Below are 24609 nucleotides of genomic sequence, written 5' to 3' on the forward strand. Positions count from 1 at the left end.
TAATAATGTAATGATATTATTGTTATCCAAATATTTGTAGATAGAAAAAATACATTTCAGTAATTTTTTAATTATACTTAAAAAATAATAATAATATTGTTTATAAAATTGGCATTTATGAAGAAATTTAATATTTTAATTTTGTATAATGAGAATAAAAAATGCAAAAATCAAAATCAAAACTGTGGGTTTAAACAAATGCTTGAAAAACATTATTCCAATACAAAATAAAAAAATATAATTAAACAAAAGCAAAATCAGGTTAACTTATAATAGAATATAAGCCATGGAAAAATAATATTTACTTGTTATTTTTGTAAATTAATTATATTATTACTTGTTACTAAATAAATATAAATAGGATATCTGTTATTCTAAAGCTCCAGTTAACAGCACACCGTCTTCAGGTTTAGGTTCTCTTTTATATTCTGGTTTTGTTACCAAATACACAACTAATCCACAGTATAAAACACTCAGTAAGCCCAAAAAATTGCCAAACATTCCTTCTTTTGGGTAATTTTTATATTCTTTATCCCTAAATTAACAAAAAATTAATAATTAGTAATATATAATTTACATTTTTATCACTTAAATACGCACAAAGCAAAAATTAATTTTTCACTGAATCCAAGAACTGATGTAGCAACTGCCAGTATAAAATTGAAAATTCCAAAGAAAATGTGATAAGGCATTACAGCTTCCTTATATTGGGCAGCTATTCCAGGATACATGAAGGATACAAACCCACTTATAAACTAAAATGTTAATATAATGTATACAGACAATAAATAAATACATTTAATAAATTGAATATTAATTTTAACCAAATGCATAATACTTAAAATAAATAAAATTTAACTAACCTGAGAGAGGAACATTAAAATAGTAACAATACCCAACCAACTATGTAAACTATAGAAATTTGGAATAGGAGGATTACTATAAATATGTGAAGCATAAGAGGCCCATCCAGCAAGTAGTACAAGAACAATTACACAACCATGTATAATTGCATGTTGATTTTTCAAATCTCGTTTATTATAATTGCGGAATGTTCGATAATGAAGAATAGCTAAAAAAAAAAGTTAATGTTTTCAATAAATAATTTTCAGAATTAATTATATATAGGATACAGTCAAAGATATCTGAATAGTTTTTATTTGAGAACTTATAATATAAAACTAAATAAAGTAAACAATAGGCTTTTTATATATTGATGTACACATCATTTGAAATACCTATATAACAAAAACATTTTTAAAAAATAGAAAATAATGTACTTTTTTTTTTTTAATTTTACCATCATGAATAATATAACTGTTAGTTTTTAATGGCAAATTTTTTTTTTTGAAATTTTCAAATCATAAACATTAAATTTTTATCAAATAATTATTTAGATAAACAAAGTAATGAACCAACATTATGAAAGGTACCTTTTTATTATTGATTATTTTGCTCATGTAAACCAGTGGTCTTCAACTTTTTTGGACTCGCAACCATAGGCAGAATTTCAATAAAAAAACTGAGGGTCTCTTCATTTTCCAGGCATAGTGTTGAATAGTTACCGATTATAATAGTATAAAAAATATATTTTAGGGTGCTACTTTTAAAATTGGGGGTGCTAATACCATTTAAGTGCCCCCCTATTTGCGCCTATGCTTGCAACCCACTTTTTTAGGCCTACATTTTTTGCGACCCACGTAAGCTTTGTAAAAAAACTAAAATTAGTTAATGCTGGAGTACTATTAAAACTGAATACAATACAACATTTTTTAAACTGTATTTTCATTTATTAATTGTGTAAGTTTAATAATTAAAAAATATTTTTTTACCTTATATAATTTTATAAATTTAATTTTTATTTTAAAAACAAGACTTATTGCGACCCACCGGTTGAAGACCACTGATCTAAACTACTATTATTATTACGAGTTAACCACACACTTTTAATTTGATTTTTATACATAAAAATATTTTGCTTCAATTAAATAACGTGTAGTTGTCATATAAAGAAGTAAAAATTTTAAAAAGTTATATAGTGATAAAAAAATTATGGCTTCACTATTTTTCATATTCAAAAAGGTTGTTTATAATAATTTAGAATTATGTACAAACATTTTTTAAAATTAAATAATGGATTTTGATAAAAATACTCTTCTGTATAGATAGATCCCGTAGATCTGGTATCAAAAAGGAATACCAATTGATACATCAGTAAGCAGTGGCGTAAACTGGGTGATGCAAGTGCTGCATTTGCACCATCAGAAAATCATTGAAATATATAATAATATATAAACAGGTACAAAATTGTAATTTTCGTGTGTATATTAGGCATTATCAATTAAATTATTATTCTATCTATATTCTAAAATAGTAAAATCAAATCAAAAATATGGCAATAATTCAGTACCTGACAAATTAGAATCAAAATAGAATACATAAAACAAAATGACATTCAAAAAGGTTTCTATTAATTATAGAGACATTAAAAATATTCCAAAGAATACCTAATAATACAGCAGGTTGCAAAAGATCTTTTTCTTATCTAAAGAGGTTAAAAACTTACTTTGGAACGACTATGAGACAAGAAAGGCTTAGTAGTTTAGCAGTTTAGCTACTTTGCAGCTTGAAAAAAAGAATAATATTAATTTAAACCAAGTAATTGATGAATTCGATTCGAGATCTGTGGAAAGAGAACGTTGTCTCAACTTAGAATAAATAAAAAAACATTTTTGACTGGTTTTTTTAATAATACAGTAAAATCCCGTTACAACGAACTCCAGGGGACCAAATTTTTTTTTCGTTATAACGAAAATTTGAATAAGCTCTTTATAAGCCCTGCTTTTCGGCAGGGGACTTCTATGGCTTTCGTTCTAACAGGATTTTTCGTTGTAACGGGAATTTATTGTATTATAATAATAAAGGTTTTACTGCTAAAATAATTCAAAATGTATCTCTTACTTAAAGAAATATATTATAGTTTATAGGGAAGGATTTTACTTAGGAAGTTAGATTATTGGTGTGCTGCACCACCAGAAATTGGACCCAATTTACGCCACTGTCAACAAGAGTAATCACTGTATAATGTACTCATTTACAAGAGTAAAATTGTAATCAATAAATTTAGGTTCTATAATTAAAGTTAGTAAGGAATATTAAAATTGTGTTTAATACTCTTTATAGCAAATTTACGATAATCCTGAAATATGCTGATACAAGAAAAATTAAATTTTTCTCATTTCAGTAGTTAATTAAAACTTACAATTTGCAAATAAATAAATAAAACCAATTGTCATTAAAAGTGGATGCCAGTTGAATATGATTTTGGCTTCAGTAAACCCAAATCCTCCTCGGAAATTGAGAATCCAATAAAATACAGAAAATATAAGTAGTAATCCAACTATCTAAAACAGAAATTGCATAGTAAAAAAAAAGGTTTATCTATTAATAATTGCTTTTAAAAAATACCAACCTGACATATTGTATACAATGACGAATATGCACCAACATGAGTGAAATTTTTAGACTGTGTGTTGTTGCGATTTTGTTCAGTCATGTTATTTAATGTAACTCCTTCAATTGTATTGTTCTCTAACTCTGTAGTAACTGAAAAGATATAAATAGTGTAATACCTTGTTATTAATATAAATATTACAATTAATATAAGTTAGATGGGTACTTTTTTATGTTAAAAATGCAGACTGATAATCAGGATATATTTAAAAAAATATCGATTGATTGAGGGGGAATACCTATACTATACTCAAAACCAAAGAAAATAGACGCCCATCAGAAATATTTAAGACAAATATCAAAACTATTCAGCAACAGGCAATGCTGGCAATGTAAGTCTGTTGCCAAGGAGACATAGCCGTTTGCCAATAAAGACGTCAAGCAGCTGCGCATGGCCCACATTATGATAAGATATTATCTGTGTATATACAGGATGATTCACTCGACTGAAATCAACAAATCTTTCTTGACATTTCAATTGAATTTGTTTTCGTTTTTAATAATAACCATTTTCTTTATAATTTAAAACGCAATTTTTCACAAGTTCTACAATGTTTGATCCCGCTTTTTAGGAACCAATGTACTAATAAAGTTGACATTTTAACTTCTAATTTTTGATTTTCAGAGGTAATAATTGTAATTGTATCATTAATAAACTATAAATTGATTAATTTTTAAGATTTTTTAATTTAAAATATTAGATATTTTTTAATTGTTAACATGTTTTGAGAATTGTTCGTATAATGCCGTTAAAAGTATCACTCTGTAGATAACATTAATATCTTAATATTCCAGAAATCAGGATCCCTATCAGCCACCCGGGGAATAAACATAATATTCATGATATTTTATTCGTATCAATCGACAAAATGATATCTATTTATTATTAGCGCGTTATGTGACAAGTACATTAATATACTTACTTTTTAATCGTTTTCTACTCATTTTTTTTTATCGTTTTAATACTATTTTGTTAAATTTTTTTATAAAAGTCGTTATTGACCTAAAAAGTAAAAATGTACATTACAGATAAGTTATAGCGATAAAAAATACCGAATGTGAAAACAAACTTTAGATGTAGACGGTGTAGTGATTAATTTGTTTAAATTATTTCTTATTTGTACACGTAGTTAATGTTTTATCAGTTTCAACATAATATGTACCTATTTTAAACGGTGATAGTATTATTAAAATTATACGTGATTACGTAGGTAGGTACTTAAGTAGTTCATTCGTGACTATGATTGTAGGTTTATGTACGACTGTACGAGTATAATATGTGTAGACACTTATACCGAGTAGGTACTAGTCACTCGTAATTCGTATAGTTTGTGCTTTTACGTGATTCACAATCAAAAACATACTGAATCATTTAAATAACAATTTATTATTTATCCGATAAATAAATAAGATACGGTAACTTAAACATTTTAAACCCGGCTGCATGAGTACCGAGTACACCTACGTGACGACGGACGCGCAAACAACACTAAATTAGATAGAGATTGGCTGCCACTGGCCGTCTTGACCGATCATATTGTAAGCGATAACTATTCATATATATATAAACCAATAACTATAAAATATAAAATGCTGCCGGAAACGATATTATAATATTATTTTACAACGATTTGTCTTTGTATCAAACCTACACATATTCAACTATCACTTGATGATATATTATATAGTAATAGTAGAACTACCATGTTTGCCATTATTATTTACTGTAAAAATATAAAACTCATACCCATGTTGAATGTCCGATCTGTAAGTATCTAAATGTCTACAACGATAAATAGATGAATGTAATGTAAATAATGTAATAAAGTCGAATCGATCAACTGTTGCATTATATCCTTTTCACTACGTCAATCGTGATTTATGAACTGTTGACTGAATACAAAACAAATATTTCTACGTATTTATCACAACTTATTTTTTGACACCCAAGTCAAATGAAAAATAACAAAAGTATACACTGAAATCTGAGTGATAAATATTATTTTCATTGAACATTCGAACATCGATCAGTTAGGTTAGACCAGGGGTAGCCAACCCGTGTACATCATTATAGGGACAAGTTTTAAGCATTTCGAGAAACGCGTATTACGTGTGTAACGGCGCTGTAACAGTGTAACAACACTAGCGACTATATAGCGAGTAGTGAGTACCTACCAAACATACCGAAAAAAATATTGATTATTTTGTAATTAAATTAGGTATTTATTCGTTTTACGAACAGGTTTTGAGTACCAATTTATTTTATGTTATTACCAGAGCTAATATTTTTTCCTTATTTATTTATATTATTTATAATATGTGTTATATTTAAACGGACTAAAAAGCCCTATAACAATTTTATTCTTATTATATGTACAGCCATCACTAATTAAATATGTTAAGGATATTAAGCATAACAACATAGAATGCATTTAAATTTTAAAAACACTAACAAAATAATAAGTTACGAACAAATAATATACTATTATTTATTTATCATTATAAAAACTATGAAGTGAAAATAAATAACTCAAATTGAACATTATTGTAGTTAATCTCGTGGTTCTATATCAATAGATACAATTATTGAATATTTAATTATAATTACATTATACCCCAAATAATTTGAATTGTGCGTACGTCCTAATTCGTACAGTTTTTTTTTTATTATTAATAATTATTTGGCAACTTTGGGCATTGGCTACAAAAATCTTAGCTTAAATATTACATTCAATTTAAAGAAATCGAGATATTATATTTAATATTGAATACAAGGTTAACCTTGAAGTAATGAAGTACAGACTGTATAGTCTTCAAAAGTATAATCACATAATTAAAGTTACGGTATAATATAAAACTATAAGGTAAATTAACTTATTTTTAATAATAAATGTCTCATATTAAGTTAACTACTTTACTCCAAAAGACTTATTAATACTAGTCCACGCAACCTCATATCAGGAATTAGTTGATTTTTACCTTGTAGTTTTAATAGTTTTATACTAAGTTCATTCACATAATAGGTACTTCAATAAAAATCCAAAATTATACGTGAGAGCATTTTCTACTGATTGGATTGGTAAAAATCCTAAAGCAAATATTTTGTTTAGCCAAATAACCAATTTAGCACTTGATCTATTCTCATTTTATATTCGACTACCTTATTAGATTTGTCTAAATTATCTTTGATTTAAATTAAACCTAAATATTAAAATTCTTCATTTTGGGAAAAATTTCTTCAACAGCGTGCCCATTTTTCAAAATTGAAATAAAAAGTTGATTCAGCCAACCATAATTGTATTTTTATACCAACCAATAAATTTCAAACACAATTTTACAATAATTGTAAGCCGTATAATATCTATATATGTTTGAGTTGATTTTGAAAATAAAAAACAAAATACTAGGAATATAAAAAACATTTAGCAATACATAAATAATAAAAAATTGTTGATAATTTGGGAGAATGTGAAAACATCCTATCTAGCAAATGTATGAGAACATAGACTTAATATTTCGAGATTAGTAGCACAAGTAAACATTACCAGACTTGGAATTGTTTCCATGTGAGAAAATAACTCATCCCCAGTATTACTTTTATCATTATCGAGTCTATCAAATATTTGAACTTTTAGTTCTTCTAAATTTTTTGAAATTTTAGTCATACATTTACAATGGATATCGTACCTTCATACCTTTCCTCCATAATCTTAAATCAGAATGCACAAGTACGATATACTTTTCTTTGTTTTGAAGTTCGGCTCACATCATTTTATTTGGCCTAGCTAATAAATCATTTTCGCATTAATAAAAATTTCAATAATTTTCCTACCAATGATATTATTAGCAATAACCTCATGATTATGATAATTATTTATTAAGTATATTAATAAAATAATAATTATTAAAACACTATCATTAACAAGCAGACTATCAGAACAATTTTTATAAGTACATCGGTATCGGATATTACCACTTTTTTCCAGTGTTTTGAATTCCTTGTATTTATGTTCATCAGCTAAAATGCACGCCTCATCTTTCTCAGTTAGAAATGTCTTTTGAATTTTCAAGTCCATTTTTAATAGTTAATTCTCTATACACTGAAATACTTTATTCTATTACGCCTATTACACGCGTGATACGTTCATTGTATACACGATACGAATTATGAATTGCCAATGAAGCGTGGATACCAATATCCAACACCGATATCGCTTAGTAGATATCGTAGATAGGGTAGTATCTTTATTCAGGATCTATAAATTATTGCCTTACACCGAATCGATGACCAGTTAAAATGATAAAAATTGTCAAAATATGGTATAAAAACTTATGTTCACTCCTTTAGTTCTAAGTAGTATATGTACTAAATACGAGTATAGGGTATATTGTGTATATCATTTTGGAAAAAAAATATAATTTGTTGTCAGGCCTAAGCTTGTAATTAGGAAGGAAAATTGTTATTTTAACTAATGATTAGTTATTTGAATGCATGAATATGAAAATTATACATACATATATAATTTGGCGGCCAATTGTATTGTAATAAGTTGAGACGTTGAATCAAAACAAAGAAAAGTGGACAATCGTGTTGCACTGGGACCAGGTGCTATTTAGCAGAAGTAAATTAGTATCCTTTATTAATACTATTGAACCAATTTTTATTGCGGGACCATTAGATTTGTTCCATTGGATAAACGCTCCTAAAGTTAACTTAAGTATTCAAAGCTCCAATGTCTTCAAATTTGTTGTGTAATATTTGCGACCGTGAAAACGAGTTTTTGGTCAAATAATTTATATCTCGTTCTAGTAACGATACTACGAGTCCCATATTAAAAATAGCAAGGAGTTAGGATAGATATGAGATAAGTTTAGAGGTTTAGTAGTTAACGGGGTAAGTGGTCAAGAGTTTAAATATGCTTCAATTTGTACCAATATTATGTAGGTATAACCATTGATTTAAGAATAGAATATAGAATAGGTAGTCAATCAATTGGCAATTGTATAACTCGTAGGTATTAGTTTTTTAGATGCTATATGCGGTGTTCGTGGAGGAAAAAATGTCAAATCATTTCGTTAATTTGTAAATGTGACTTTAATAATCGTACACCCGTTCAAATTTCCAATTCTCCAAACGGAATATTAACTGTTTTAATTTATTAATTTTGATGTTTGCGCCTGAGAAACAAGTGACCGCGTATCTGATTACAATTTGTTTCACATATCACGGCGAAATATAAATTTTTTTAAAGTGGCAAGAAATGTATTAGTGCTAAAATCGCGTACAAGCTCTTCTCGTAAATATTATGCCTTATTTGTTGCGAAACTTACGAATACACATATTATATAAGTGTATATAACTATATAAGCTTTTTGAGTCGCGGAATTTCGACGGTTATTGTTGCATTTTGACATAAACGGACCTGCATAAACTATAGGTATTGGTATACCACAATTTTCGAAGCACACCTACTCGGCCGATCGACTCGAAATGTTGGTAAATTACCCGTTACTGCGGTGACGAGTATTTGTATGAGTCGGTATTAGTTCATGATAAAAGTAGCGCCGCACATAGCTTTAGTACCTATAGATTAGGACGGTTAGGTAGGTACTTTAACTGGCACGATACGCTATTTTGTACTCCCTAATTGAGATTTAATGATACTATCCGCTGTATCTATCGTGGACTGTATGCTTTCATACATGCATCTGCAAACCCATGTATTTTGATGCATTTTCCATTATCAGATTCCAACCAACGAGGTATATTAAATTAATTGAGCTCATTTAAGCAAATTATAGTTTTCCCATTCAAATTGTGTGTGTGAAGGAACTGAACTGTCTCATCCGATTTTTTTCTTCGCATCAATTTTGCAGTAATATTTTGCCAACTATATAGTATTACCGCGGGCGGTGGTAAACTGGTAAATACTTCTGATTTTTAAAAATGCATAAAACTTCAAAGTTGCTATAAACAAAATAAAATAAGTAAAAACAGTCATACCAAAAGTAAAGACAAAATCATATCACAAAAAATAATAGACTATAAAGATCAAAAAATAGATACCTTAAGTTTTTTGAAATCTGTACCTATATTTTAGTATCATAAAAATTAAATTTAAATGTTTTTATTTTACAATATATTATATATTTTGTATTTATTTTTATTAATATGTATGTCTAGGCTTATAGTATTTAAAGACATTGATTTATATTATTATTATTATTTAAAAAAAAACGAAATTTAAATATATATTTGATTTATTCTATGATTTTTCATTTTATTTATATTTTTACGATAATTATAGCATTTATAGCCCACGACATTTTTAAAATTAAATTAGTAGTACCTACTGGAGTAGACCCTGGAGAGTTTACAATCGCCCTTTGATTTAATCGACTTAGGTAAACTGAGTACGACTCGACTCGTTTGCGAACATATATTTTAGGTTTAAATAATAAAAGTACAACTCGTTTACACGCCTATTTGTATCATCAGATTTTGAAGTTCGATAATCACTAAATTTATAACTAGGTAACTGTATTTATCCATTTTTTACCTTGGTGCGTTTCAAAAACATTACAAACATGAAACAATACAAACTTGGATACCATATACCTAGTTAGAACTGTTAGAAGTACTTACCTAGTTATAATACCACTTGCTGGTGAACAACTGTTTAAAAGTTTGAAACCTAGCAATATCTAAATATCTATATATTTAATACACGACGATTATTTTTGATACACCTAGGTTTAGTACTCTTCTAGTCTTCTGCTAAAGATATATTTGTATTTTAAGATAAACTTTTATTGCTATTATAGAATACCTATTCGAAAATTTATAATTTGTACCAATAATTCAATTACTTTATGAAAGTTCAAATATTAAAATACAAAATATGTGTTTACTCAGTATTCATGTTCTGCGCAAATGAGTCGTAAATGTTCAAGTAAAAAATGTTGAATGTATGCAAACGAGTTGCTCTCCACATATTATATCCCAGTATGTATCTCCTATTCTCCTCCGATAAGAACATCGATATTGTCCAGATAATTGAACGACAGGTCAGTCACGTAACGTTGTCAAGAATGCTTACATTATAATATGATCATTCATTATTATGAAGGGGTTTGCAATAATGTATTTTTATTCTCTGTATTACTTTTGATAACACTAAAAACAGTAAAAACTCGATAGTATAAGAATTGTTTAAGGACTGCCCCCCAACTGTGGCTATTTTTATGCTGTGTATTATTTTTGTATTCATTTATTTCACATGTCGGAATATTTATATCTTTTCACGTTTATTAAGTCCGAATTTATTTATCAAATTACTCGTAATGAAATTATTTTGCGAGCCGTTATCCAGTAATGACCGCTCATGTTTGTGTCTGCTAGTGGAGCTTTCAGACATTTATTACTATTGCTATTACTAACAGTGTTAGATTATCGCCATTATTGATATTGACATTTGCTATATGCGCAACAATTAACGCATATCATTTGAAGTGCTACCATTTGTCAATTTGCCATTAGTATTTCTACAAAGTTCGTTTCTTTATCTTGATGTAAAAGTATATTGTATATAGACTATAGTTTATAGGCTATTATAGCACTTACCACATTTTCTCGAAGGACATTGTTTTACTTGATGATCGTCTTTTTTTAACAATTTTTACATAACTAATTCATTGACTTTTATTATATTATTAACATTATATCAAGTGTCAGTAATATTGTGCATCGTGCATCTATAATCTATATATTGGGCGAGTCTGTTGACACATATACAAATACAATGTGTTTACTATTCGGGGGAGGGGGGAAGTGACTGGCCGATGTCATACGAAAGTATACCTAAAATGATGAAAAAATACCTTTTAAAGAGGGGGTTTAAATTTTATATTTTTTTAATTGTGGATAATTTAACTTTTTTCAAACAAAAACCACGCAAGTTTCTCCAAAACTTTTCAACATTTTAACATATTTTTTTTAAAAAAAAGCTATTTAATTACCCTACCAATCAACATACGTAATTAAACCAGAAATTATGCAAATTATCATTATTAAATTGAAAAAAGTAAACATTTTATATCGTTATAATTTTTTAAAATAAATATCGTATTACCTACTTTAAATAATTAGATATTTAGTATGGGTTTTTTTGTTTGTGTATTATTAAAATGTCTAATCGTCTTTTTTTGATGATCCGAATTTTAAATTTTTAATTTACGTAAAAATTATTCATCTTGTTAATAATTTTGGCATTTTTGATCGACTTTTGACTTTTATTTTATTCAAAAACTCCATCGTCGCCTTTGGCGACATATTTGGTACTTCCTTTTTCGACACTTCTATTTCTCATTAACGCATTGTACTTATGTTGAGTTTTGTGTGTGTGGCCTGTAATGACAACGCACCCAAATTGTGTGGATCATAATTTAAAGCCTTTAATTCTTGGATTTGTGTATTGAGTGAATAGATTAATTGTTTTAAGTTAATGCTGTATTCTTTATGTATTGAACTATTTTTTTATTTTAGTAGCAGCATAATTAAGTTTTATAGTAATATTGTTTCTGGTCAATTAGCAATTAGCATAGAAAACGGAATAATTATGTTAAACGAATGTTTAACTGATAATTAATTTTTTTATCTCATTAGAATTAGAGCTAAGCTAATCGAAGAATAGGATTTCCACGGGGTCTCTAACTATATACAATATGAACATAATGCTTATTCATGCATCTCAGCATTTTGGACTCATCTACCGATTTTTAGTGAGACACAGACCTAAAAAAGAAGAAACAGCTTTCGCCTAGAGAGTACTACCTATGAGCTATGGAGTAGTAGAGTGTCTTGATTCTTGATAAGTGATAAAGACAAGGCACTATCTTCGTCATGCTAGTCCAGTGGCATGGCGAGCATATTTCAAACCTTAAGCCTAAGCAAAGTACCTACCTATTTAAATAATGACCCACCCCAATATCCCTACAACATAATATATACTCTAAAAATATATGGTAATTTAAAATTTTCATTATAGGTCATAGCCTCATAGGCCATCAACAATTTAATATAAAAAAATATTATGTTAATTAACTATACATTCATCCACACAAATTTTAATTTTTAAGCTCAACAAATTTTCAAGAGCTAAGCAATAACATTAAACAAAATATGTCATTCACCACGCTACTGTATGCTACTAGCACCATCTATGAACATTATGTATGTTCACCACGATTTAAGATTAAGATATCTTAAATCATGCTGGTGAATGGTGATAGTAATCACCGTCAGTGTTATAGAGTAATGCTCATAGTAAAGTTACTCTATGGTCTGTGTCGTCTACATATCGGTTAGGTTAGTGTAAACGGTTAAAAATAAGTATTAAGTAATAATGCTTATCAGAAAGCGATAAGACGTGTTAATTTACATATTACGGAGTAGGGAGTAGTGAGTATAAAATGAAGTAGCTAGTCAGGAGCTCAGCCGCTCGGCGCTAAAGCTTTAAATATTTCCAAATAATTTCAATTTTACTTTAACGTTAGTATAAATAGTATATATTTATTGTAAAATTTGGTTTTACATAATTAATATTAATAAAATATTAAAATAATAGATTTAGAATAAAAACAAAGTTAAAATTAAGCAGAAGACTAATAAGACTAGGTAATAAGACTCAAAAGGACTTCATACCATCAATTTATATATTTGTAAACATTCATATACAGAAACATATTTATTGTGATAACTCGTTTTAGGTGTGGGTGAGTTAGTGGATATTATTATTATATAATGTATAATTTATAGACCATGAGTCCTACTAGTCCTAGACTATTATAATACTTTAAAAAGACACATTAGTATTATTTAATCTGACTGACCTGACTTGTTTTTTTCTCACAAATTAGAGATAATATTTAAGTAAGTAGTTAAGATTAAGAAAGTGTTAAACAAAAAATTAGTAAGAATCATGCCATTTATTATTAATTTATAAAACTGAAATATTTTTCATACAGTTTTTGTCAAGATAAAATAATTGAAATTAATGTAATGTAGTTATTTGTTAGTAACCTCTAATAAATTATTATTAAATTTAAATATAAACTAAATTATAATTAACAACATTACTGTGCATTGGATAAGAAGGTGAAAATTTTTTTTAAAATTTTTGTACAATATTATTACAATAGTCGAGTCATTGCTAAATGTTTACTATTTAGGTATAATATGGTATATTTACCATTTCAATTTTTACTTTTTAATATTTATAAAAATAGGCATATAAATTCCCATATTAGTTTTGAACTATATAAAATAGCTACAATCCTACAATATATTATGTATATGTTTTTCAAATGTAGTTGAAATCATATTTTCTGGCTTAATATAAATAAACTCTATTATGTAATATTTTATACATTTATTTTGCTATTCATTATTAAATTAATAATTTTATAAAAGTTGTATTATTTAGATTCAAAACTGTGAGCGCACATCAATACATCATAAAATGTCTGAAAATTTAAATCCATGTATATCACTTCCAATTAATTTGGATAAAAATGATTTTCAAGATCTTGTACAGAAGGTTAAAGATTGGACCATCATGCATGGTAGTTATAATATTTATAATTTTTTATAAACATGTTATTAATTAACACATATTTTTAGGAGGTGGTATGAGGTCAAAAACACAATTCTCGTATGATTCTTTAACCGTGGTACCATTTACACTATTACCATCAGTTTTTCCACGATCTGAATTCCAAAAAGCAGTTGCAATACAACCAGCGCTGAATGAGCTTACACATCGAGTATCTAATGATCATGAATTTTTATATTCATGTCTAGAAAAGTATTATAAATTTGTATATGTCATTAAATAGTTGGTAAAAAAATTAATTTTATTTTTAGAACAATAGAAGTTGATGAATTTACATGTAATTTATTTAAATTATATGAAACTATGAGAAATGAAGGTTTTACGCAGGTAAGTTTCTAATTTTTGTAAGGCATGTGTTACATTTTTCACTTTTTATTTAATAGATATACCTACATTTTTACATTCAACAAGCATTTTGAACAGTATGCAAAACAAAGTCCCAATCTAATAAAACTATTCCATAAATATACACTTTGGTGGGGCAGAATGTACACGTGCACAATGCTCTTGCACATGCACATGAAATGTTTATATGTGGCTACTGTTAGAAGTTTTATTCTTTTATCAATATTGTAGATAATAATACATATTATAAATGGAAAGGCTTTCTCCCCAGGGTAAAGGGGGTAAGCAGATGGTAAGATATCTTTTGCAAATAATCACTGACTACTCTTATGGACTGGTCTTGGATTTTTTTAATACATTTAATAAAAATGTTTTAAATTATAATAATATAATAACAGCCTAATAATTTAGATATTACATGATTCATACTTAAATAAATTTTAGTATATGCTTATGACACTAATAGCTTGAGTTAAAGGTTTTATGAAAAGATTACTAATAAAAAATAGAATGCAATGTAAATGTACTTGTATTTGTAATTTGAATAATTAAAATAGGAAAATCCATTATTCAATTAGTGATAATAATCGCATTACTATAAAAGACTAAAATTCATTATAATTATTAGTATTTTTTTTTGGAGATGCTAAAAAATTATAACATTTCATCTTATTGGGGATATACATATATGCTTATCACGTATGATTTTTCAAGCGCTTGAGCCTGGGAATATTGCGCTCAGACATCATGCAGGAAAAGGAAGCAAGCGATGATCGCATCAAACAAGTTGAAATGAACACAATTGCTAGCGGATTTGGTTGGCTTGGTATCGTTTCCGGGGACATTCACAGGTCAGGATTAAACACACCTAACTTTCTATATATCTGGACCCAAATCTTTTTTGTTGTTGTATATATATCAGACCTTTGTCTTTATCAAGTATCAGATACTGATTGGTATATGCTCCTTTTAATTTAAATAATTTTTGTATGTTCTGACAATATAACGATAAAGATGAATTTTTTTAGAATATGTATTCATCATATTAAATCAATCATTATACAGTTAATAATAAATATAAATTATACAATGGGGCATAACTCGTTTGTGCATATTCTTACAATTTTGCCTGTAAACTAATAGACTGTTTGCGCATAAGTGTCCAAAAGTTAACAACCCATTTGCACATAATTGTTTACTTTATTTAATTTTTTTTATATAAAAATAAATTAATACATATAACAATTTGATACTTAAAATACTTTTTTGAATGTGGATTGCATAAAAAATATAAAAAAACATAAAAATGTATAGTTTAATACAATAAATTATAAGTACTTACATAGGCAGAACTAAACATTTTCATTAGACTGGGCCACTCATGTGAGTCATTTTGCACCAATCATACCCAAAGGAAAGGGTGAAGGGCGATAGGAAATACCAATGTATTTTATTGTAATACAAATATATAACATAAGTAATTATAAATGCTTTAAACTTATAAATCTAAAATTGTATCACTTTAAAAATCTTACATGTGAAATACAGATACTAAATATATTTTAAACATTTAAAGTATTCTATTTATTACGTACAATTAATTTCTCTATTATTTTTTGTATTTATTTATTACATTTAAAATAATATATTCTTAGCAAATGTATACATTAATACGAGCCAATTAGCCTGAGCCCAGTTGGCCCAGACCGTAGTTTCTTCCATGAGTACTTATAAGTTATAACAAACAATTTTATAACCAATAAGGTGAACATTAATATCTAATTTATTTAAAATATTTCATATTATTACGTGTCTTGAAAAATTTAGATTTTTGTTGTTGTTTTTATAACATTGTATACGTTTCACTCTAGGTGTAGCGTCCTCTTAATTTTATTTTTTGTGGTAAAATAAGGCCAGAAATTTGTTAAATGAATGGGAAAATTTATTACTCAAATTTTTTTAAATTTTGTTTAGAATTGTTTACTTTTTAAGTTATACAATTAATAGATTACATACAATTTATAAACAATTTATATGATTTATGTAGAAAAAATATTATAAAATATATATAAATACATAAATGTCAAATTATTTAGTAGGTACTATTTCTATTTTGAGCACTATTAAAATTATGTTTTAAATAATTAAAAATCTACTTAAAAAAAAACAAATATACAAGTTATACATTATACATTTGATACAATTTTCAATTATATATTAAAAAAAAAAATATTGATTTACTGATTTGTTTTAAAATTTAGTTTGCAAACAGATTGTAAGATTATGCTCAAGCTTGTCACAGTCCTTTTTAAAATTTGCGTGCTAACAATTAATGTTTTGGGAGTATGTGCATAAACAGGATGCACGCATACAAATTTTATTTTATTGTATTTTATAATCTATAATCTTCAACGCATTGTATAATATGCTTGGCTTTATAATAGCATTCAGCTTCTATAGCTTCATCTATAAATTTGTACTTGCAGTGAATTTAATAATATTCAATCTTAATTTTTACTATTTTGCATTTATTAAATTTATAACTTAAGTTAATATTTTATACTTTTATAGTATTAATCTTTTTTTTACTAATACATTTGATTAGCTATATTTAAATTAGTATAAATTAGTATGAAATGTCATTAAGATTTATAAATTTTCAAATTACTTAACTATTTTAAGCATAACACAAATGTATTTTAACTTTTCTTTAAAGATTAAAGTTCTTGATATATTTTTAATGTATTCGGAGAAAATTACAAAGAATTAATTGATTTAGTTCTCTTTTCATTGATTTAGTTAAAATACTTAGTAGATTTAGGTTACTTTAGTTAACTTAACCTATTGTTAAAAAATCATAATCAATATTTTTTTTTTTTATACAAGTTAAAATTAATTTGATATAAAAACATCAGTAATAATGAAATAGCTGATAGTGTTGTCTTACTCTTATATGACTATTGACTAGTATAATAATTTGATAATTAAATTGTGCTGTTATTTAATAATTTATTAATAGTGGATCTTAGTTGATCTATTGTTTTGTTATGGAAAAGTATGTACATAAAACTACTTGCTATATTAACAAATAAAAACTAAACACTTTGTGTTACTAATTAGTAATTACTATTATAGAATATTATATAATATGTATTATAACAATTATTTTTCTGGAGGATTCGTTTACAACTTTTCAATTTATTTTTGAGGGTTCTGTCACTGGACAGCATCCCAGCTCTCTCCTCATAAATATTATTGTCATGTACATATTCTCCATCATATTTATCTTATTCTCTTAATGTGCATACTTTGCTACAGATTGTAAATGTTCTATTTTAATAAAAAAAATGTATTTTAATAACAATAACAACATAACAATTTTACACCGGGTGTCATCACCTTTTGGAGCAGTAGAATAGTAAAAATATTTAAATAGTTCTATTAATAACTTAAGGGGAATTTCTGTTGAAAAATTGGATCTAATTTTTGAAAGGGGCTTGAATTGGAAAAAAAAATAGAAGGGGGATGCAAAATGATAAAAAATATGAGCGTCCCCAAACATTTAAATGTCTAATTGTTAAGTGGTAGCATATGTCCCCTCCCCCTTAGTATCAATGACATTTTTTTTTACAAAATTACAGCAAAAAATAAATATTCCTTTTTATTTAAAAATTAAAAACAAAAATATTTTATAGTACGTATAATAACAATTGTTATTTGTTTTATAAATTTAAATATGCCCATAAATGTTTATATCAATGATCTATGTCATGTTTGGCTTGTCCTCAGCGTCCCATTAAAAGAAATTAGAAGGGGTACGCTAAAATAATTTTAAAATAGAAGTGGGACTCCGTCCCCCTCTGTCCCCCCAATTCAACCACTAACTCAAAAGTAAACATTTTCATGTACTTTTCTTAAAGAAAAACGGGAATTTTTTATCAAACCAGTTTTTGACAAAATGTATTTCTTTATTTTGTTAAAATTCAAAAATGAATAACCATAGATACTTGAGTTTTCACAAAATGTTTATGTTAGTATTTTCTACATGTAATATAATTTTCTAAATATGAGTTATTTTTGTATGTGTATACAAATATTGAAAATACATATTATGCACATTTTCTTCTATGAATTTGAAGTTTAAATTGGCCAAATTACATATTTAAACAATGATTAATGATATACATTATTTTATCATAATTTAAAATTATTATTTGTGGGTTCTTTAAAATTGTACGTTTATTATGATCTTTTGAAATTTTCAAATTATGTAGATCATTAATTTTAAGATATTAGCTATTAATACCATGCTGTTTTACGGTAAGGTGGTATTAACATACTCATGATATAATTTGGTATACATACAACATACGTATACATTATTATAATAATAAAATAAATCCGATGTTTTTTCAAAAATTAAATAAATCTATCATAGTACCAATAGTAAAATAAATTACTTTTATAACAAATTAAAAAAATATATTTATCATGAAATGTACCTAGTGATACCTTTTGGCTAACAGACTGTCTCTACCTATAATCCACCCACTCGACACTTACTGAACATTAGAGTAGTACCCCACTTTGTTTTACAATTTTTAATTGGCTGAAACTCTTTGGCAGTGGCGTGCCCAAGAATTTTTGATGGGGGGGGAGGATATATGTTATAAGAAAAAACAGGATTTAATTCCATTAAAAACATACAAAAACTGTATAATTATACCAAAAAATACATAGAAATAACGTAATAAATTGCACAATAAAAAAACAAGTCATATAAAATAACTTTAAATTCTTTATTATAATTAAATTAACTAAAAAAAAAATTGATAAATGTATTACTTTTTTTAATTAAAATTAATAATTAAATATATTTCCAAATTATGTTTATTAAAATTAAATCTTTTGTTACTTAAAATATGTTTGTACAATGAAAAAATACGTTCTACTTCTACTACTCTAGTTATTAGTGCATATTAAAAATACTCAATAATTTAGGCGTTATATCTAAATAAACATCTGCTTTACCTGACATGACTTTATAGTAAGATTTAATAGATTTATATCCTATTTAGTAGTTATATCCTTTACTTTTTTTCAATTATGTCTACATTATACATACAATTGTCTATAGTTTTTTTATCCTGTTTGGACTAGGAATATTTGTTGAAATATCTTCAAGTTTTTAAACCTATTCATACTATTAAGTAGCTCACAATTCGATTCTTCCAAGTTCGTAAGATTAATGGATTACTCAGATAAGTGTAATTGTATGAATACTATAAACCATATTTGACTGCATTATATTGTACAAGTTGTTTCAGCTTTTTCACACTGATGGGGATTAACATCGTTTTTTAAACTTTAAATCACAATTAAAAAAATTTCAAAATTAATTTGCATAGAAAATTGCAGCAATAACCATGTTTCCGAACTTGTAATAATAGGTTCGGGAATCGGGAGGTAAAGATATAGGTATACCCGGCATTTCTTTTCTGTATTTATTTATTCTCGATGGTATTACTTTTAAGAAACCTTTTTTTCCTAAAATAAACGAAATAAGTTACATATTATGTATTTAGATTTTATATATCAAATTAATTACCATTGTTAAATAATCTATTTATGTAATAATGAATTAAGTTTAGTTAAGTATTTTGTTCATTAAAATACCATATTTAAAAAAAAAAAAATCCAAAAACGTGAAAAATTGCAAAAAATTGCATTATAAAATTAAATAGGCAGAGAATAGGAGAACATAAAGTATATATAATTATAAAAAAATGTATATATTATAATTTATAAACAATAACAATATCATTATGAATATATACCCAGCTAGGCATAGTCTATAATATAAATGTGACGTATGATTTAAATTAGAACTACCTATAGTCACAGAAACTATAGTACAGAATTTATTCAACTGTGTCTTATTTTTTTTTTTACTTTTATCAATTACTTAAGTATTTCAAGTAGATAATTTGCATCTATATTCTTAATTATACTTACATTTTGTAAACTTATGATTACTCCTAGCACCTATTAACAACTGATCTTTGCTTGAACTGAACGTTTCTTCGTTTTTTTTTTACGCTTCTATTGTTGGCTTTTTAATTGTTTTTATACTGCTTCCCCTTCAAAAGCGTAGGTTTAACATAATTACTAATTATTAATTAGTCTTTACATACGTTGTGTTAGTATTTATTTCATATTTTCTGGTAATAGCTTAAATATATTTCAGTATTTGGATCTTTGAAAATTTGGTCTAATCGGTTCAAGATCCGTTATAACCTTATATTATAATAGGGGTGCGACATAATTATTTTTTTATTTTACATATTCTCTAAGTTTAGATTATACTTATCAATTATTACTTAAACAGTTAAACGTCTCTCCAATATTCGTTAAAGTATTATAAATTCCCAACGATAAAGATTTAGTAATTTTAAATGTACGATTGCAGTATACAATATTTTGTTTCAATATTAAAAGATGTGGTGACAAAATATTGTCACTTCTCACGTGCAGTCACCATCAACTCTATTAGCTCTAGTATTATCGTATCCGCATTTTTGACATAAATATTATGAAACTTCCGTTCTTAACCGAAAAAAAGATATCATGGAAAACGTCTTCGCAGCGCATACACTTTATTATAATAATATATATAATTATAATACAACAATATATTGGTATCGATGCTGTTTTTGGCTATTTAATCTAATTTTATTAGCTATTGCCTAATACTAGCATACATCCGTATGTATTATGTACACTCATGCACAACTGGTTACTCCTAAAAACTTTTAAAGAGATCTTTTTATTTTTAAAATGCTTGTTGGATGGATGGTAAAAATACATAAATCATAATTTGTGTAAATCTGCGCGGGGTTTTGATGACTCTTCTGTAGAAAGATACACATAGTGTATTTGTTTTGATGTGTGGTGCTTTACAGTCGCGGTGTCTGGGATTATTGAGATCCGACTACTTGTTGGACGTTTGCAATTCTACCTCCGTGAAACAAGTGGAAATGAACACGATCGCTTCGAGCTTTGGCGGTTTGACATCTTCAGCCCCAACTCACAGGTACATAACAATTACCAGCAGTTGCAAAAAATTCGTTTGGTCTATACTGACATAAAGCGGATCCATAACAATATAATATTACGCATCTTTGCCGGCTATATGTATTATATATTTTCATATCTTTAAGTTATAAGTGTAGATAATGATTATAATTTATAATACATTATGTTTTTATATTTATTGACTCCACATATTTTATAATAATATAGATATAAGTACGCGCATCTATTCGAGATACTTATTTAATATATTGTATAAGTATATATTAACGCCTCTTAGATACTTTTTTTATTCTTTCTTCTAAGCCGCGAAATTGTAAACTTGATCAAGGACAGAGGTCTAATGTCAGATCGATAAATTATCTATACCACGAAGAACATTATAATAATACAATATATATATATATCAAAAGTAACTCGTACATTATAGGATTATACTATTGGTAAAAGTAAAAATATTTTTTTTATTTTTTGTAGGTTTGTATTTCAACAGTTGGGAATGTTGGATAAATTGAACGTGGTAAGCATTATTTTATTAAACTTAAATGTACTTAATTCTGCCCGTCACCTGCGTATAATACGATTATATTGCGTTGTTCCTATGTGTAGTAATACTTGTTTTTTTATTGATTTATTTTCGATTTTTCAGTTACCCGAAAATAATGCATTACAAGGTCTGACTTCAGCGATTATTAAAGCTTGGGAACTGTTCAACGAAAAAGAGTATGTGCATTGTTAGATATAATTAATCTAAAAATTAAAATACATTTAAATCCCGGGCAGAAACCGGTTTGATTTTTTTTACACATATTATACACTAATTGAATAATAGCAGGTGATGAATAATGATAATAATATAATTATTATACATTTTTTAAAACGTTTCAGTTCAGCTATCTTGATAATTATTGAAAATCAACCAATGAACATCTGCGACCAACGTTTTCACCAATTCGAAATAGCTCGTCAAAGACCAGAAGTTAAAGTCATCGTCAAAACGCTGACACAGATGTCTAATGAAGCAACATTATCTGATTCCAAAGGCCTATTTGTGTAAATCGATAAAAATGATACATGGACCTGTTAATAAATAGCGTCCACAGGTTAATATAATATAATAATAAATATTTTATTTTTAGCCAAGGGAAAAAAGTCGCTGTTGTGTACTACCGGGCTGGTTATTCGCCTAATCATTATTTCGGCGAGGCCGAATGGTCCGCACGTTTGATGATTGAACGTTCAACAGCTATCAAATGCCCAAATATTCAATATCATTTGGCGGGAACTAAAAAAGTACGTTAATAAAATGTGAATTCCGAGGTTTGAAACGAGTTATGTATTGTCATCTTGTCTAGGTCTATATTTAGAATTATAGAATTATTTAAATAACAAACACCCACAAATTTGGTAGTTTGCTTTTAATTTTATGTGATTAAAATAATGATAGAATTATGCGTCGAACGCCGCCATAAGTTATTGCTATTTTCTCACATATTAAATGATATTGAGTCATGTATCCTGTTTATTTCAGGTACAACAAGCTTTGGCGACTCCAGGAACGCTAGAACGTTTTTTTAAAGACCCTCAAAAAGTTGCCGAAATCCGAAAAGTGTTCACGGGATTGTATGCCCTTGACTTGGTAAGTGATAATTGTTGCCCATAAGACAGTTTTGGTTAGTGGATGAATTATTTTTATACCATATTTTTAGGATGAAAATGGAGATAAAGCCGTCAAAATGGCTTTAGATGCGCCGGATCGGTTCGTGTTGAAACCACAAAGAGAAGGCGGAGGCAATAATTTGTACGGAGAAGATATAAGAAAAGTACCTAATATTACTAATATTATTTAATTAATAAATACTTAAATACTTGCATTATTTATATATTATACATTTTATAGAAACTCATGAGCTGCATGAAAAGCAAAGAACGATCAGCTTGGATTCTGATGGACAAAATAAATCCTCCTGTTCAAAAAAATTACCTAATTAGACCTAATCAGGATTTTGAGAAAAACTCTGCTTTGTGCGAAGTTGTATCTGAGATGGGTATCTTTGGTATCATATTATGGTGTGTAATTTTCTATGTCATATAGGTATAATGTATAAACTAGAATATAATATGATATATTCATTATATGAAGGAAGAGGTACATTAGTTAAAAGTTTAACTGTTTTAAAATTGTTAATAAAATTAATTATAACATATATTACAGTATTATATGATAAGTAGATAGTATTAATTTATTTAAAAAAAAAATTAACCTATATTGGCCTTATTAAATAGATATCCACTAATATACAAAGATTATAGTTTAAATTAATTTTACTATTATTGTAAAGAAATAAGGTTTAAAACAGTTATATTCATTAAAAGTTATGGACACTTAAATTTATTTATTATAAACAAATCATAGCTAACACAATTTACAAATTTAATTTAAATATAGGTATAACACAGTAAATTCTTTATTATTAATACAGCTGATAAAAATTAAAATTTTTACAAAGAGTACAAATAAAAATTTAATTATTGTGTTGAATTTTAGTAATAATTGTAATAATTCTGTACCTTTAGTTGGTAGTGGCAAGTTGGTACAATATGAGTTTTATCGAATTCCAAATATAAGGGAAACTAAGAAAAGGGGATTTTTAGCTAACATACTGTACTCTGGTTATGGTAGTACTTTTTTTCTTTTGTTTATTTGAATCAAATGTTTTAGTGACGGTGATGAAATATTGATCAACAAACAAGTGGGACATATGATGCGCACAAAACTGACATCGTGCAACGAGGGTGGTGTTCACGCTGGTGATGGTGTTTTGGACAGCCCATTCCTCATCGATGATTAGAACTACCCAAAAATATGAACAAATAATGGGAAAATGGAACATAAAAATAAAAATGTTATTACTGTTATATTTTTAATATTATATGTTAATTTTGTGCAAATGTTACCAATAAATATTAATTTATTTGTAAAATA

At 26.8% G+C, this 24609-nt stretch overlaps 2 protein-coding genes across 14 annotated transcripts; one reads left to right on the forward strand and one right to left on the reverse strand.

Annotated features, from left to right (window-relative positions):
• Positions 1-236: 236 nt before the first annotated feature.
• Positions 237-5530, reverse strand: LOC113555499 (ascorbate-specific transmembrane electron transporter 1-like). 4 transcript variants are annotated; one of them, XM_026959843.2, is made up of 6 exons: positions 5261-5530; positions 3473-3606; positions 3263-3404; positions 864-1072; positions 601-755; positions 237-535 (listed from the first exon to the last, which is right to left on the reverse strand). In XM_026959843.2, exons 1-6 carry the CDS (start codon positions 5262-5264, stop codon positions 370-372), a joined length of 810 nt encoding a protein of 269 aa, XP_026815644.1. In that variant the 5' UTR covers positions 5265-5530; the 3' UTR covers positions 237-369. The 4 variants fall into 4 exon arrangements, with proteins under 4 accessions (XP_026815644.1, XP_026815643.1, XP_026815646.1 ...); XM_026959842.2 differs by lacking the exon at positions 5261-5530 and adding an exon at positions 4437-4506; XM_026959845.2 differs by lacking the exon at positions 5261-5530 and adding an exon at positions 3753-3771.
• On the forward strand, positions 4755-24609 carry LOC113555497 (glutathione synthetase-like). Of its 10 annotated transcripts, none has more exons than XM_026959834.2 (13): positions 4755-5052; positions 13985-14136; positions 14195-14378; positions 14438-14513; positions 15246-15382; positions 22101-22143; positions 22273-22346; positions 22512-22676; positions 22763-22916; positions 23155-23262; positions 23333-23446; positions 23524-23693; positions 24346-24609. In XM_026959834.2, the coding sequence occupies exons 2-13, from the start codon at positions 14034-14036 to the stop codon at positions 24473-24475; spliced, it is 1458 nt and encodes a 485-aa protein (XP_026815635.1). In that variant the 5' UTR covers positions 4755-5052; positions 13985-14033; the 3' UTR covers positions 24476-24609. The 10 variants fall into 10 exon arrangements, with proteins under 10 accessions (XP_026815635.1, XP_026815632.1, XP_026815641.1 ...); XM_026959831.2 differs by having other exon boundaries at positions 13998-14136; XM_026959840.2 differs by lacking the exon at positions 15246-15382 and adding an exon at positions 21494-21624 and having other exon boundaries at positions 4758-5052; positions 13998-14136.

Source organism: Rhopalosiphum maidis, chromosome 1, assembly GCF_003676215.2.
Source record: "Rhopalosiphum maidis isolate BTI-1 chromosome 1, ASM367621v3, whole genome shotgun sequence".
In the NCBI taxonomy this organism is placed as follows: Eukaryota; Metazoa; Arthropoda; class Insecta; order Hemiptera; family Aphididae; genus Rhopalosiphum; species Rhopalosiphum maidis.